At 37.0% G+C, this 15,644-nt stretch overlaps 2 protein-coding genes across 4 annotated transcripts in view; one reads left to right on the forward strand and one right to left on the reverse strand.

The window, feature by feature from the left end:
• Positions 1–15,644, forward strand: part of TTC6 — an 86,519-nt gene that overhangs the window by 61,272 nt on the left and 9,603 nt on the right. For 2 of the 3 annotated variants that reach the window (XM_051215325.1, XM_051215326.1), the window contains 4 exons: positions 1,117–1,264; positions 3,888–4,120; positions 5,462–5,702; positions 12,682–12,974. In XM_051215325.1, coding sequence (XP_051068539.1) covers positions 1,117–1,264; positions 3,888–4,120; positions 5,462–5,702; positions 12,682–12,974 — 915 coding nt within the window. Of the gene's footprint in view, positions 1–1,116; positions 1,265–1,865; positions 2,437–3,887; positions 4,121–5,461; positions 5,703–12,681; positions 12,975–15,644 lie in introns of all 3 variants that reach the window. The other variant, XM_051215324.1, reaches the window with a different exon arrangement.
• GNAT3_2 (Guanine nucleotide-binding protein G(t) subunit alpha-3) overlaps positions 1–15,644 on the reverse strand; it is a 56,019-nt gene that overhangs the window by 4,961 nt on the left and 35,414 nt on the right. The window lies entirely within an intron of this gene.

Consider the following 15,644-nt stretch of genomic DNA (forward strand, 5'->3'; position numbering starts at 1 on the left):
TACTGAAATGGTAATGAAATTAAAACCATAACGTTTCTTTTTGTACAAATAACTGATATGATAATTATTCATAGTTATATAATATACCCTTGTGGGCCAGGGTAATTTTACATTGGTTTTCAGGAGAACCAGACATCATCCAGACTTTCACGTGACAACCCAAACAGTACAGCTCAATCGCGCTTCAAAGGAGAACCAGACACCGTATAGGCTTTAACGCTACAATCTGAATAGTACAGCTCAATCCTGTGACACAACCACATAGATACCAAGCACCCTGGTGGACTATTTGCGCCACTCATATACACATTCATATAGCATGTATAATAATTATTCCGATCAATGATCGCATGAATCACCTAGGCACAACACGAACAGGCCAAAGTTGACCTATTCTGCTTACACAACAGTGAAACTCATTAATGTTAGCAATAGCGACATGCCCTACAATGTACTTGAGAACACTGAAAAGCAACTACCAGTATGAATGGAATCGGTTAACCAGCAAACCAATTTTGTGCATGATCAGTCAGTATAACTTACCAAAGCAAAGCCGAATCATTCACAATATCAATGGCAAACCTCTCGTCTCACATGAAACATTTAGCTCTCCATAGAAATATAGTTGTAGTGGTTATTTATGGACAATGTGATCATAATCATATTTAAGTAAAAGAAAAAACAGCTAAAGGGAGGAATCAGATGTTGGACGAATCGTTTTGGCACGGGCTTGAGTTATTGGGTTATCATCAATCGAATGGAAGTCGAATCAATACTTTATGCACTATTAAAGTATTGTAATCTATAAACTCAAATACTTATTTACATTCGCTTGATGTTGTTTACTTGTATCTTCCTATTGTTATTTATGACTACAACTGATCAGTCTCTTATAGGCATATGTGCATCCTGTGCGGATTGCCTCGATATAGGCTTAATTCACCAGCTTTTTTAAGCAAAGATGGATAATAGCTAGCAGTGGGATCCAGTTTGACGCGCATTTCGTCCTATTTTAGGACTCGTCAGCTGGATGTACCTACTTCTCAGGGTTGATGTTCACTCAAGGACTTCAGTTCATGTTTTTCTTTTTGTTCACTTTTTTTCTTTCTACTTCAGTGGTGTATACAAATATTTATTGAAAAATATGGATTTTTGTGAAGCTGATTTAAATATAGCCATAGAAAAAGATCAGAAATCTTCTTTAGCTTATTATAATCGTGGTTTATGTCGTCAAACACAAGATAAATGGAATGATGCAATTGAAGTACGTAAATTATTTTTGAATTAATAATGATTCTACTTAAAAATTATTTCAGTAGTATCTAAATGAGAAAATTCAATTTTCCTTGGAGTGTATTATGAAGTAATAATGGGTAAGTTGTGATTTAGAATTGTTTTGGAGGAGAATAGGCCGCCCACTAGCACTCTCTATCCAAAAATGTCCCATGAAACATTTTCCGCTTGTTTCCAGTTTTTATTCATTCTTTTCATGTTTGCTTCCAATCCCCAACTCAGCGTGTTCTTCAGCCTTCCTCTTTTCCGTTTCCCTTCAACATTCCAAGTTAGCACTTGTCTCATGATACAGTTTGATGATTTCCGAAATGTGTGTCCTATCCACTCTCAATGTCTTTTCCTAATATCCTCTTCATCTGGAAGTTAATTTGTCCTATCCCACAGTAGGCTTTTGCTGATGGTATTCGGTCAACAAACACTGAGTATCTTGTGTAGACAATTGTTTATAAATACTTGTACATTCTCCACGTTTCAGCTCCATACAATAAGACTGTCTTAATATTCGTATTGAAGATTGTGACTTTGATATTGGTTGACAGTTTCTTTGAGTTTCATATATTCTTCAACTGTAGGAATCCTGTCCCTGCTTTGCGAATCCCCACATTCACGTCCACATCCGACCCTCCTTGTCCGTGGATGATGCTGACCAGGTACGTGAAATATCCCACATCTTCCAGAGTTTCTTCGTCAAGTGTGATTTGTTTGGTGTTCTCAGTGTTGTATCTGAAGATCTTGCTTTTTCTTTTTTGTATGCTGAAGCCTACTGTTGTAGAGGCTGCTGCTACACTAGTTGTTTTCATCTGCATTTGTTGAAGTGTATGGGATACAAGGACCAAGTCATCTACGAAGTCCAAATCTTCTAGTTGGTTCCGAACTTTCCATATTATCCCGTGTTTCCCCTTCAGATGTGGAAGTGCTCATAATCCAATGGAACACTACCAAAACAAAGAGAAATGCGGAGATTAGGCAGTCTTGTCTGACTCCGATCCTAAAATGAAGAATTGGAGATAACAATTATTGTCTGCCTCACAAATTCCGGAAGACGTAAACACTATAAATGTAGGAAGTAAACGTCATTTATGTTTATGTAGTATTTTTAGAAACCATTCGAGTTCATGGTAGCAAAGTCCAGGTTTATTTTAGGTGAGATTCATGAACTTTGATCAATTCGAGAACTACATATAGATAAGACTTATATACCGTTTAAAACCACTGAAGACATCATGATATTTTAAAAAAATCCATCTTGTCTTTACTCTATACGAAATATATTTGAAAACCAATCATATGATTACTTATGCATTAAGTGATAAATACTTATTGAATAGTTGAGTTCATGGTTCAGTTAAAGCTAGACCACAATCGAAAATCTGGAAGCACTGGACGGTTGTTTCGTCCTAGTATGGGATGACTCAGCAGTGTGCATCCACGACCCCCCTGCGGGACTTGAACCCTGGGCCTTCGATCTCGCGCGCGAGCGCTTAACCTCTAGACCGGTGTGAGTGTCTAACCTCAATCAATGCCCACATGAGTCAGAAAATTGGCGTCTTCGTTCATAGTCAGGTTCAAACATCGATAGCGTGTGTTGAACAGTGAAGAGTTATTTTCGAACTGTTGACTCAATGACTGAATGGTGTCCGAGAATGAGTAATCACGTAAGTTTAAAGGCGGAATTAAGTTACAATATCTATCTAGTTCACCAGGACCAAGCTTCCGAAGCAGGAAGCGAACTTTCCTAGCATCATATTGATTAGCACAATCAAATTTCAATAAGTCTTCATAACGATGAAACCATATATCAGATGTGACATTAGATTAAGGATCGTAATGAGACTCAGAGATAGTGCTCGAGATACTATCGACTGAAAGTGCAGTAGTAGCAGAATTAGAAGTGCTTGGTTATGTGTTAGGCGTAATTTTTGCATCTGCTAACATCTGGATAATTTTCAGCTGCTGCTCAAGCAGTAATTCCACTTTTAAGGGATCCATGTTTGCACCAACCTCGTCGCCTAATTTGCTATGTTTGTGGAGATTCCGATTTCAGCTAATGTGAGAACGGAACGAAGACTCTGTGACACAATGGCAGATAAGCTAACTATTTTGACGCGTCCCAACCCAGCTAACTGGAGAGAGAAGTCCAAGTTTGGAAGAGAGATATATATTCCACAAGCAGTCAGTACCACGAACAACGACGACAAGCACAAATCAAGCGTATATATAGCATAAAAATGTCCTTGGAAAACGGTACAAAATGACGTACTAAAAGAGATAACAAACCATTAGCATTTAAGTTCCTCCCAAGTGGGACATATAACATGAAAGTGAAAATAAACGCTTTTGGCGCGAAAACATGAAATTCAAACTTTTAAAATAGAATTACAAAAAATAAGGCACTTACTAAGTCAGTTCAGGAGATCTAACATCCCCAACATGTATAATTTACAACATGCAATCTATGAAGAGCAGTGAAATGCATCGGTTGTAATGTTACTAGCAAGTTTTCAACTTTATTTTATCTCTACTATTTAAACTACTGAATAAATAAAAGTAGTATCCCTTTTTAATTTTGTTCTTTTTTTATATTCAATCTACAGGATTATGATCAAGCTATTAAATCTGGTACTTTAAATGGATCAGTTCAACTTTATAGTTTAATTAATAGATCAATCATATATATAGAAAAATGTCAAGATTATCATAAAGCTATAAAGGATTTATATCAAGCTAAAACTATTATGGATAAATTGATGAATTCTACAATTCAAAATGAAACTAACTCAGATTTGTTTATTAAATTAATGTATACAATTGGTATTTGTTATCAAAGGTAAGAAATGATAAGATGATTAAGATGTGAGTAAAAACAGACGACTTACTTACTTAATTACTTGAGGTTTTTATCCCTCGTGGAGGGACAGAGGTCACCCACCAGTACTCTCTATCCAACCCTGTCCTGGACAATTCTTTTCACTTGTTCCCAGTTATTATTCATCCCTTTCATATGTGCTTCCGATTTCCAACTCAGTATGATTTTGGTCTTCCTCTTCACCTTCTTCCTTCAGAATTATAAGTTAGCGCTTGTTAGATGGTGGTTGGAGGTAGTCGACAGGAAACCCTGGATCCGGATTTCGTGCTACTTGGCACTCGTCAGCAAGGTGTACCTGTAATCTTAAGGGAACTGGCGCTCCCTGGCGGATTCGATCTCGTGTTACCCAGCTTCATAGTCAGAGACGTTACCACTAAGCTACCCGAGCCGCCACCGACCTCCTGTAGGACTGAGATGTAATCAGAATTGATTGATCACTGGGTGGCGATCGATGGTATTCGATCTGCACTAATAAGGACTAGACACGCATGACATTGATCGCCACCCAGTGATCAATCAATTGTGATTAGCGCTTGTCTCGTGATGTAGCTTGATGATTCCAGCAATTTATGTCCTAATATCCTCCTGTGACTTCTCTTAATTTCCTCCTCAGTTGGAAGCTGGCTTGTTCTCTACCACAGTAGACTGTTGCTGATGGTATCCGGCCAACAGGTACTGAGTATCTTGAGTAGACAAATTGTTTAGAAATACTTGTACTCTTTTAATAATGATCGTGGTAGTTCCCCAAGTTTCAACTGCGTACAGTAGAACTGTCTAGACATGCGTATTGAAGATTCTCACTTTGATGTTGGCTTGACGATAGTTGTTTTGAGTTCCACATATTCTTCAACTGTAGGAATGCTGCTTTTGCTTTGCGAAAATAGATGAATATTAATTTCATTCATATCGCGGTTATAACAATATAACCCAATAGAAGAAGAATCGACATTCGAGCATATGATCTGATCACACAAATTTGGTTTGTAAAATCAATTAACTAAAACATCAGCACCACTGTATATTAGCTCAGTAGTGTAGAAGTTAATTGTTCGTGTGGAGAGACTGAGAGTTCCTAGGTTGGAATCTCAGGAAGGCAACGGGATCATGGATACGCACTGCTGAGGAGTCCTATACTAGGACAAAACAGTCATCTAGTTCTTCCAGGTTATCTATGGTAGTCTAGCTTGAATTGACTCATGAATTCAATCAATGATATCTATCAATAAATCATAGAAGTTATCTGTAAACACAAGTATCATTTGAGTTCGTTCTTGTTATATTCCCTATTACTATTATTATTAGACTTGAAATGTATCCTGAAGCCGAACAGATATTGCATAATTTAACAATTCAACAACCAAATTTTTTAAAAGGATATATTGCATATGCTAATTGTTTAATGGATTATGAAGGTTATAAAATCAAAATGAATGAAACGAATTCAAAGAATCTTTGGAATCAAGCATTGAATGAATATGAATTTGCTTTAAAATTAGATGAATACAATTTAGAAGCAAGTATTGGTTTATCAATGTGTTTACAGGTAAATAGAAAGTTTATATGTTATAATGATGTAATATAAAATAAATGATTCGGATCAGCATAAGGTTGTGGAGTTAATCTTTATCGCGTAGAGACAGGTATCTCTACCTCAGTGCAAACCAATGATGCACATGGGCTCCAGTATCCTGCGGGAACAAATGGCGTATGAACCAATTGTTGGTCACCGGCTTCCATGGGAATGCATCTCCTCACCATGTTCCACTGCCTTGTGGATCAGACCTTCAGGTCGAAGGCTCGGGGAGTGGCCCTCTAAGAAAACCACCTGCTCCGGTTTGCGCACCTGGGCAGTATCACAGCCCTGACACATGTCGCATATGTATTTGGTGCCTCCTTGTACCAATATCTGTGGTAAAATAAATAAATAAATACCTCAGTGCAATGGATGATGGTCACACAGTTTTGTGGATTGGTTGAGGTTAGACATGAACATCATTGGATGCCTACTCAGTGGTCTAAAGTTTAAGCGTCTGAGCGCAAGACGGAAGGGCTTAGGTTTGAATCTCGAGAGTGGGATTGTGGATGCTTACTGCTGTAGGAGTTTCACAATAAGAGGAAACAGTTGCCCAGTGCTCTCAGGTTTTCAATGGTGATCTAATATCTATCAGTTCACGATCTCAATTAAATAATTAGTAAATGATTGTAATAAATAGAGGATAAAAATAATGGATAAAGAACAAATTATCCAATTTATGAGTCAATTAAAGTTGAACCAACATAGAAGTACTGGACGACCGTTTCGTCTTATTATGATCCTTTTCGGAAGTGCCCATCCACGATGTCGCTCGTCGCTATCTACTGCTTACAGGTTTTTCACGGTGATCTAGCTTTAATCCACTCGTGAATTCAACTATTATATTACTAAAGTCTCCGCAAAACCCCCTTCTGATAATAATCATAGTACTAATGTTGAGTAAAAATGTATTTGAAAGCATCATTTAAGCGGGATGAATGAAACTAGGAATAGAAAGTGTAAAACAAAGGAGAAGGACCACAAGTTTTAGAGTGAGATAAACAAGAACGTGTGGTACTATTGTGGTGTATGCTACTGATGCCGACAGATATAAGTAGTAGGTATCACCACTCGGAAGTGGAATGCCTGATAGTAGACTTACTTACTTACACCTGTTACTCCCAATGTAGCATACGCCGGCGACCACCATTCTCCAACTTACTCTGTTCTGAGCCTTCTATTATAGTTCTATCCAATTGTTGTTCATTCTTCTCATGTCTGTCTCCATTTCTCAATTTAATGCGTTCTTTGGTCTTCCTCTTGTCTTTTGGCCCTGAGGATTCCAGGTGAAGGCTTGCCTTGTGACACAGTTGGATGCTTTCCTCAATGTGTGTCCTATCCACTTCCAGCACTTCTTCCTCCACTGGGATCTGGTTTGTTGTCTCCCACAGTAGGTTGCTGCTGATAGTGTCTGTTCAACGGATCTGAAATATTTTGCGTAGACAACTGTTAATAAACACCTATATCTTCTGGATGATGGCTTCCGTAGTTCTCCAGGTTTCCACGCCATACTTAACTAGACGGTAATATAAACTTAAATATCATCATACCAATAATTTATATCCAATTAACCAATAAACGTGTTCTGTAATCAACAAGAACATATTCTGCATAATTCTCATGATTCATAATTTATTTCTAATTCTGTTACTATTTTCTTCAAGTCGACCTAGACTTCTACTGTCAAGGTTTTGACTTCTTATTGGTGTTATATACTACTGAAGTAAATAATAGTATGGTCAAACACACTGGTACAATCGAGAGTGAAGAGAGTCAGATCTCCCTCCCGAAATGTTTTCACATGACCACGTGCATACAACCACTGTTATGGAAGTCCTACTCACTACCTTCTCGTGGCATTACTGTTCTTTACGAAATCGAAAAGACGAAAAGCGAATGTTTGGATCTCCAACCGGGTTGGTGGATACAGAGGGTTCACTTAGAGAAGTCAGAAAAATCCTGATCCCAAACCAGTAGTGCATATGGTCTGTAGCATCCTAAGGAAACAAAAGTGGTATGAACGTATTGTTAGTCATTGGATACCATGTTTCACTGCCTTTCGATCAAAGGCTTAAGGAGTGGCCTCCTAAGAGAAGAATCTGCTTCGGTTCGAGCACCAGGGCACAGATACAGAAGGCTCTGACTAGCTTTTGCCAACTTGCATCATTAATAATGTAGATGAGATATCCGTCTACCAACCAAAGGACGGGTTTACTGCCAAGCAGTTCGTTCCGTCCTACTTTATGGCAGTGAAACATGGCCGGTAAGCGTAGAGAGTATTCGTAGGTTACTAGTATTCGATCATAGATGTCTTCGAAACATTGCTCGTATATCCTGGTAGCACGGAGTAAGTAACGCAGTTGTTAGGAAACGGGTACTAGGTAAGGATGGCAAATCAATTGATGACGTAGTTAAACTTCGTCAGTTGAGAGAGCTGGGACACGTATTACGTATGCCCAACCACTGACTGCCCCAACGTGCGATGTTTTGTTGTATAGGAGTAAGTTGGAAGGAAGTTAGGGCCGGCCAGACCAAACGTGGCACAAATCCATGAAGTCACTAACAAGCGGACTGAGCCATATTGGTAGGTGTAGACTACCTGATTGGGATCCGCGAGATGAAAGCAACCAATGATTAGAGACTTTAAATGTGACATGGCTCAAAATCTTTTGCAGTGGTGCAGGTGGATCCACTTTTTGTGGTTTCCCAAATTCTAATCTTCTGAATTCTTCATGTCATGTTCTTTTTGTTTCTCTTTCCAAATTTATTTCACTGGTTTATACTCCTTGAATAACGTTTTCAAATCCTAATGTTTTCGATTACTGTTTATACTCTTACTACCTCTATCACTACGGAATTTGAATCAACAATTGTATCTGTGTGCTAATGTGATATGGCAACTTGAACTGATGTACGTACGTACGTACGAAATTCTGCGTTGTCATTGACTGACTGACTGGCTGGCTGACTGACTGAAATAACAAAGTGTGACATGTATGTATTTGGTTCCTCTTTGTACTAATGTTTATATCAGAAGGGGTTTGTGGAGTTTTTTTAGAAATTTCACAGATTAAAATCATGAGTCAGTTGAAGCTAAACCACCATGGAAAACATGGAAGCACTGGACGGTCGTTTCGTCCTAGTATGGGGCTCCTCAGCAGTGTGTATCCACGATCCCGCACCCCGCGAGATTCGAACCCAGGAGCTATCAGTCTCGCGCCAGGCGCTTCCAGTGCTTTAAGTTTTCCATGGTAGTCTAGCTTCAATTGACTCATGATTTCAATCTGTAATGTATATATATTTAAATAATAACAATAATACATACATACATACATACCTACTACTTATGTCAACAGACATAAGTAGTATATACCATGGTTAATTCCTTTAGTAAAACAACTTATAAACAATAAAGTAAAATGTTTATCCCATTTTTTTCAGTATTAAGAAGAATAATCATAATTATCATAACAGTAATGATAACAATAATCATCATAATAGTGCACGCAAATCCAGGTCTCATCTACTTTTTGTTATAATAAACTGTATCATTATATAAGTAAACAAATACGTTTGTTTGTTTTTGTTTACTATTGGGGAAATAAACACCCCCCTTATGCAGATTGAATATATATATATATATATATATATATATATATATATATATATATATATATGGAATAGATACACATTGTATAGAATATAGTAGCCAAGACAACAAACTGAACAATAATAATAATAATAATAATAAGGAACTATCCGTTTGAAATTGATTAGTTCGTAAATTGTCTAGAAAAAAAAACAACAAGTTAACTAGGGATTTTTGAAAATTTTTATTTAACTATTGATTAGAACGAAATTTTCAACAACAACGACGATGACGACAACGACGAAAAAGGAAAAGAAGTTTATCTAAACAAAACGAAACAAAATAAATAAATATCATAAGAGTTTGTTATTGTGGATATTATAGTTAGTTTTAATAGTTGCGATCATGAATCAATTTAAAGGTCATAAAAAAAACCTGGAAATGTTGGACAGTCGTTTTGTCCTAATGTGAGAATCCTCGGTAGAATGTATTCATAAAGTCGTTACTTATCAGTTTCACGTATGAATATTTAACCTCTAAACCACTGAGATGACCGACATCTAACGGTGTTAATGTTTAACTTCAATCAATTCACGAAATTGAGCCACCATCCACTATTGTCATCAGCGAGTTACTATCTCACAACAGATCCGGTTGAACTTCACTAGTCAATTCTTCTCATTAGAACTCCAGGAAATACCTCTTGAAGTCAGTCACTAGTAAGTATATGCTAGTTAGTATCAGGAAGGGTTTTTTATGGATATGATAGTAATTCTTTTAATCATTGAGATCATAAGTCAATTGAAGCTAGACCACTATCAAAAAACCTAGAAGTACTAGATGGTTGTTTCGTCATCTTGTGAAACTCTTCAGCAGTACACATCCATAATAAATAAATAGTTAGTCTATAAAACTGATGAATACTACTTACTTATAAAGAATTCATTGTTTTCAAGTATACAAGATAATGACAATAATAAATAAATCAATGAAATCAACAATACTATGCATATATCACTATAGGGGTCATTGAATTATTCTTATTTTGTTTTGTTAAAGGGGTAACGCCTGTATAGATATTTGATAATTGTTTATTCATTCAATTTGTTTATTTATTAGACATAATAAGTATAAAGTATCATAGAGATAAACATAGACATTACCTTAGATACACGCACACACATACATACGCACAAAATGTACTATCATAATAGAAAGTATTGAGTTCGTTTATTTATATATAAATATCATTATAAATTTACTGGATGTTGTTTACTTGTATCGTCTCATTGTTATTTAAGAATACAATTGATCATTCTCATATTGTACATCCTGTGCGGATTGTCTCGATATAGTCTTAATACATAAGCTTTTTTAGACATAAATGGATAATGGTTAACAGTGGAATCCAGTTTGGAGCGTGTTTCGTCTTATTTGGAATTGATCAGCTGAATGTATTTGTATCTAAGAGTTGATGTTTACTCTGAGACTCAGTAGCTAAATGAATCGTTCGATAGCATTTGAAGTGAACGATACTGGGTTCAAGTTCTGGTTGAGGTAAATACCAACTCTAGGATTCAGATACATCCAACTGACGAGTTTCAAATAGAACGAAACGTGAATCCTGAATTATGCTTATAGATTTTTTGTTATGATAAACATTTGTTTACTTTGAAAGATCAACTTTTTTGAAAGTTGTTGACGCTTTTTAAGTGAGAGCCTATTATATATTCAGTTAACAGTTGAGCGTATTAATCAGCCAATAGATCCTTGATTGATTCTGAATAAACAATGACTGATTGATTGTCTTGAAACTACTTATATATTGATTAGAATAGAACACAACACAGTGTGGAGATTCAGATGGCTCAGGCTAGTCTACTTGATCTCACCTATCGTACAATCAACATGATATGTCTATCATCATACTGTGAATGAACATTCTGTTACCAGAAGCATCATTAAACATATTGATTAGAATAGAATAGAAATTATTGTAAAAGTTAAGCAATAAATTCTTGGTTGTTTATGATAATCAAATGATGGAAACAACTTAGACAATAGACAAGAATTTAGGAGTCTGCTAATCCAATGGGGTTTCCCTGCATGGGTTCGAATCCCATCCCCGTCTCCAAATTCGCTAGGTTTGAAGTGGTTATGCGTTCACTTAATCCGCGAACGGAACAAACACTCAGTGACCAAAGACCAATAAGCTAGCTATTCGATAAGTCTCAGCTCCGCTAACTAGAGGAAGAAGTCCAAGATCGAAATAGGGGAAGTATAATTTGCAAAAGCCAGAAACGAGCGATAACAACAACGTATATATACAGCAAAAAACTGTCCTTGGGGAGAGTTACAAAATAGCATACTAAAAGACACAACGGACCAATGGCACTTAAGATTCTCCCAAGTGGGAAATACGACATGAAGGTGGAAAGAGCGCTTTTGGCTCGAAAACAAAGAAATTCAAATTTTCTAAATCAAGTTACAAAATTAGGTCCTTTTCCAAGTGAGTTCTGGGGATCTAACGTCCCCAACAGAGTCCCATAGTAGGACCAAAATGGTCATCCAGTGCTTCCAAGTTTTCCATGATGGTCTAGTTTCAATCGACTTATGATCTCAACTATTCATCTCAAACTAAGGGGTTCTCTATTAACAATATGAAGCCTGTCAACAACAACAAAAAACTGTAAAACAATGAGTTATGTCATATTTGGACTTGATTCACTTTTAAAATACTGTACAATTAGTTGATATCTTTGTTTCTTTCGGAATAATAGTTATCCAATCAGCTTTTATGTCTTAGTATGGTCGACCTCCAGATGCGCCGACATGGCCGAAGGTGGGGAAAGTTCGCTCTGTCAAGAACTGTTCTCACATGTTCATGCGTATACAACCACTGGCAGTAAAGTTGTACCTACTGTCTTCTTGTGGCATTACTGTTGTTTACGAAATTGAGGGGAAAAACCGCAAATGTTCGGCACTTTAACCGGGTTGGTGGACCCACAGAGTTCACCTAGAAGAGTTGGAAAACCCTAATTCTAAACCAACGGCACACATGCACTCCAGTATCTTAAAGGAACAAATGACGTATGAATCTATTGTTGGTCACCAGTTACCATGAGACCGCATCTCCTGACGTTGCTCCACTGCCTTGTGGATCAAACCTTTAAATCGAAGGCTCCAAGTGTGACCGCTTAAGAAAACCATCTACTTTAATCTGGGTACCCAGGCAGTATCACAAACCACACACATATATCAAGTGACTTATATTGCTCATATCTATTCGGTACCCCTTTGTATTAATATTTATATTTTCAAATAAATGATATTGTATCGCGCTTTTAATTTGACCTTCAGGTTCTAGGACGTTTAAATGATGCATTAAAACAAATTACACATACTTTAAATATTTATTATGATCATCATGAATCTAACTATAATGAATTAACAAATGAGAAATACAATAAATTACTAGCTGATGCCTATGATTGTAGAGGTATTATATATTTACAACTTGGTAGATTTCAATATGCTATTGATGATCTTACAAATTCAATTCGTTTAAATCGTTATTCAACAAAATATCTAATTAATCGTGGTGTTGCATATTTTTGTAATCATCAACTTATGCCTGCTATGATTGATTTCAAGTAAGTTATATATAGATTATAATTATCTGATGAATGCTGTTTAAGTAACGTAAATTATATAGTTATATTCATGGTCTACCAGGGTGCTTGGTACCTATGTGATTGTGCCACAGGATTGAGCTGTACTATTCAGATTGTAACGTTAAAGCTTATACGATGTCTGGTTCTCTTGTGAAGCGGGATTGAGCTGTACTATTTGTGTTGTCACATGAAAGTCTGAATGGTGTCTGGTTCTCCTGAAAACCAATATCAAATTACCCTGGTCCACAAGAGCATATTATATTATATAATTATTTACGAGTCAATTAAAGCTAGACCATTATGAAAAACCTGGAAGAATTGGATGGTCAATTCATCGTGGTATAGGATTCCTTAGCAATGTGCACCCATGATCCCACCTGTGCGATCTAGAAAGTCAACTCAGATTTGATTGATCTGCATAAACTATTTTCATTTATTATGAAAATCCTTAACAGTTTAGACTATCTATCATGAGATTTCGTGCCAAAAAAGATACTGTTTAATGAATTATGAATGGACACTTCTTATAACGTTATAACATCTTGAATCTAACCCCTAGATATAAACAGAATCAATTCTGTTAATAACGTTTTTAACTCCTACTGACATAGAATGAAAGAGTTTTAAAAAATACGTAGTACTAGAGTGCTACTTTGTCTACCGTTGTAAAAACAGCTCACCAATGTACATCTACAATGGGATTCTATTTACCATACTTTGTGCTCGTAATTCGCATGATAAACGTAGACCAATTGATTGGAATGCAGTGGTTACCTGTACAAAATGCAGTCAATTCATGTGATGTGCAACCATAATTTGAATACAATTACTGAGTAAATATTTCACTTCCATAAGGAGTTTTACTGTAGCAATCACACTATTTTACTAAAACATCAGGAACTTTATTAATAGTAAGTGCATTGTTGTTGTGCAGTTAGGAAGTTTTCGAAGACAACCTACTTACCTACGCCTGTTACAAATCATGGAGGAGCATAGGTTGCCCAGAAGCATTCCCCTTCTAACTCTGTCCTGGCCAATACTTTCCAGTTGTTATTTATCCTTTTCATGTTTGCTTCCGATTCCTGATGCAGTGCATTCTTTGGCCTTCCACTTCACCTTCCTCTTTCAGAATTCCAAGTTAACGCTTGCTTCATGATGCGGCTTGATGATCCCCGAAGTGTATGTCTTACACACTTCCAACATCTTTTCTTAATATCCTCTTCATCTGGAAGTTGGTTTGTTCTCTACAACAGTAGGCTGTTGCTGATGGTATTCGGCCAACAGACACTGAGTATCTTGAGTAGACAATTGTTTAGAAATACTTGTACTCTTTTAATGATGATTGTGATAGTTCTCCAAATTTCAGCTCCGTACAGTAGAACTGTCTAGACATGAGTATTGAGGATTCTCACTTTCATGTTGGTTTGAAAACTGTTGTTTTGAGTTCCACATATTCTTCAACTGTAGAAATGCTGTCCTTGCTTTGTTAATCCTCATACTCACGTCTGCATCAGATCCTCCCTGTTCACCGATGATGCTGACAAGGTATGTGAATGTTTCCACCTATTCCAGAGCCTCGCCATCAAGTGTGGTTGGGTCTGTGTTCTCCATGTTGTATTTGAAGATCTTGCTTTCGCCCTTCTTTATGTTGAAACCTACTGATGCAGAGACTGCTACTACACTGGTTTTCTTGACCTACATTTGTTCGTGTGTAGAAGGAGCAGGTCATCTGCGAAGTCTTACTTTTCCAGTCGATTCCGAGCTGTCCTTTGTATTCCGTGCTTGCCATCAGATTTGGAAGTCTTCATAATCCAGTCGACCACTACCAGAAGAAAAGGGAATGGGGAGGGTAAGTAGCCGTGTCTGACTCCGTCTTGAATCTTGTCCAGGGTTTCCATAGAGATTCATTCATTATGACGATACCTCTTTCGGCCTAAAACATCCTGACACATTGTAGTCAATGCTTCTTTGATCTCTATACAGTTCTCCTCCACATTAGTTTCTCCTTCTTCTTTGAGTAAATCTTGAAGGGCTTAGAATGTGTTGTTGAGAGTTATCTTGAATTGGTTGGGTTTGTCAGTATGTCGAAAGAAAGTTGTATTGAACATTTGCAATGCTGTTTCACCAGTTGTCCAGTGTTTATTTAGCTTCACTTTCATCTTGGCCACAACCAGATGGTGATCTGAAGCTATGTCAGCTCATCTCCTAGTTCTCACGTCATCCATGGATCTTCCTGATGTTTTGTCGATGAATATGTGATCGGTCTAATTCTGTGTAGTATAATCCGATGACCTTCATTTAGCTTTGTGTATGAGTTTGTGGGAAAATGTTGTGTCACGTATAACCAATCTGTTGGATGCATCTATATTTGCAAATCTGTCACCATTCGTGTTAGTTTCTCCCAGCCAATCCATGTCGTCCCATGATATCTTCATATCCGGTGTCACGCATCCCGACTTTGACGATTAGGTCTCACATCAGGATGATCAGATTCTTTCTTATGCACTTTTCTGTGATCGATTGCAGCCTCCTATAGAACTGATCTTCATCGTCATCATTGTCATCATTGATGGGTGCGTAACACTGGATAACATTCATCGTGATCCCCTCCTTCTTTGTTTTGAAGGATGTTTGATGATCCTTGATCCA

Source organism: Schistosoma haematobium, chromosome 2, assembly GCF_000699445.3.
Source record: "Schistosoma haematobium chromosome 2, whole genome shotgun sequence".
NCBI lineage: Eukaryota > Metazoa > Platyhelminthes > Trematoda > Strigeidida > Schistosomatidae > Schistosoma > Schistosoma haematobium.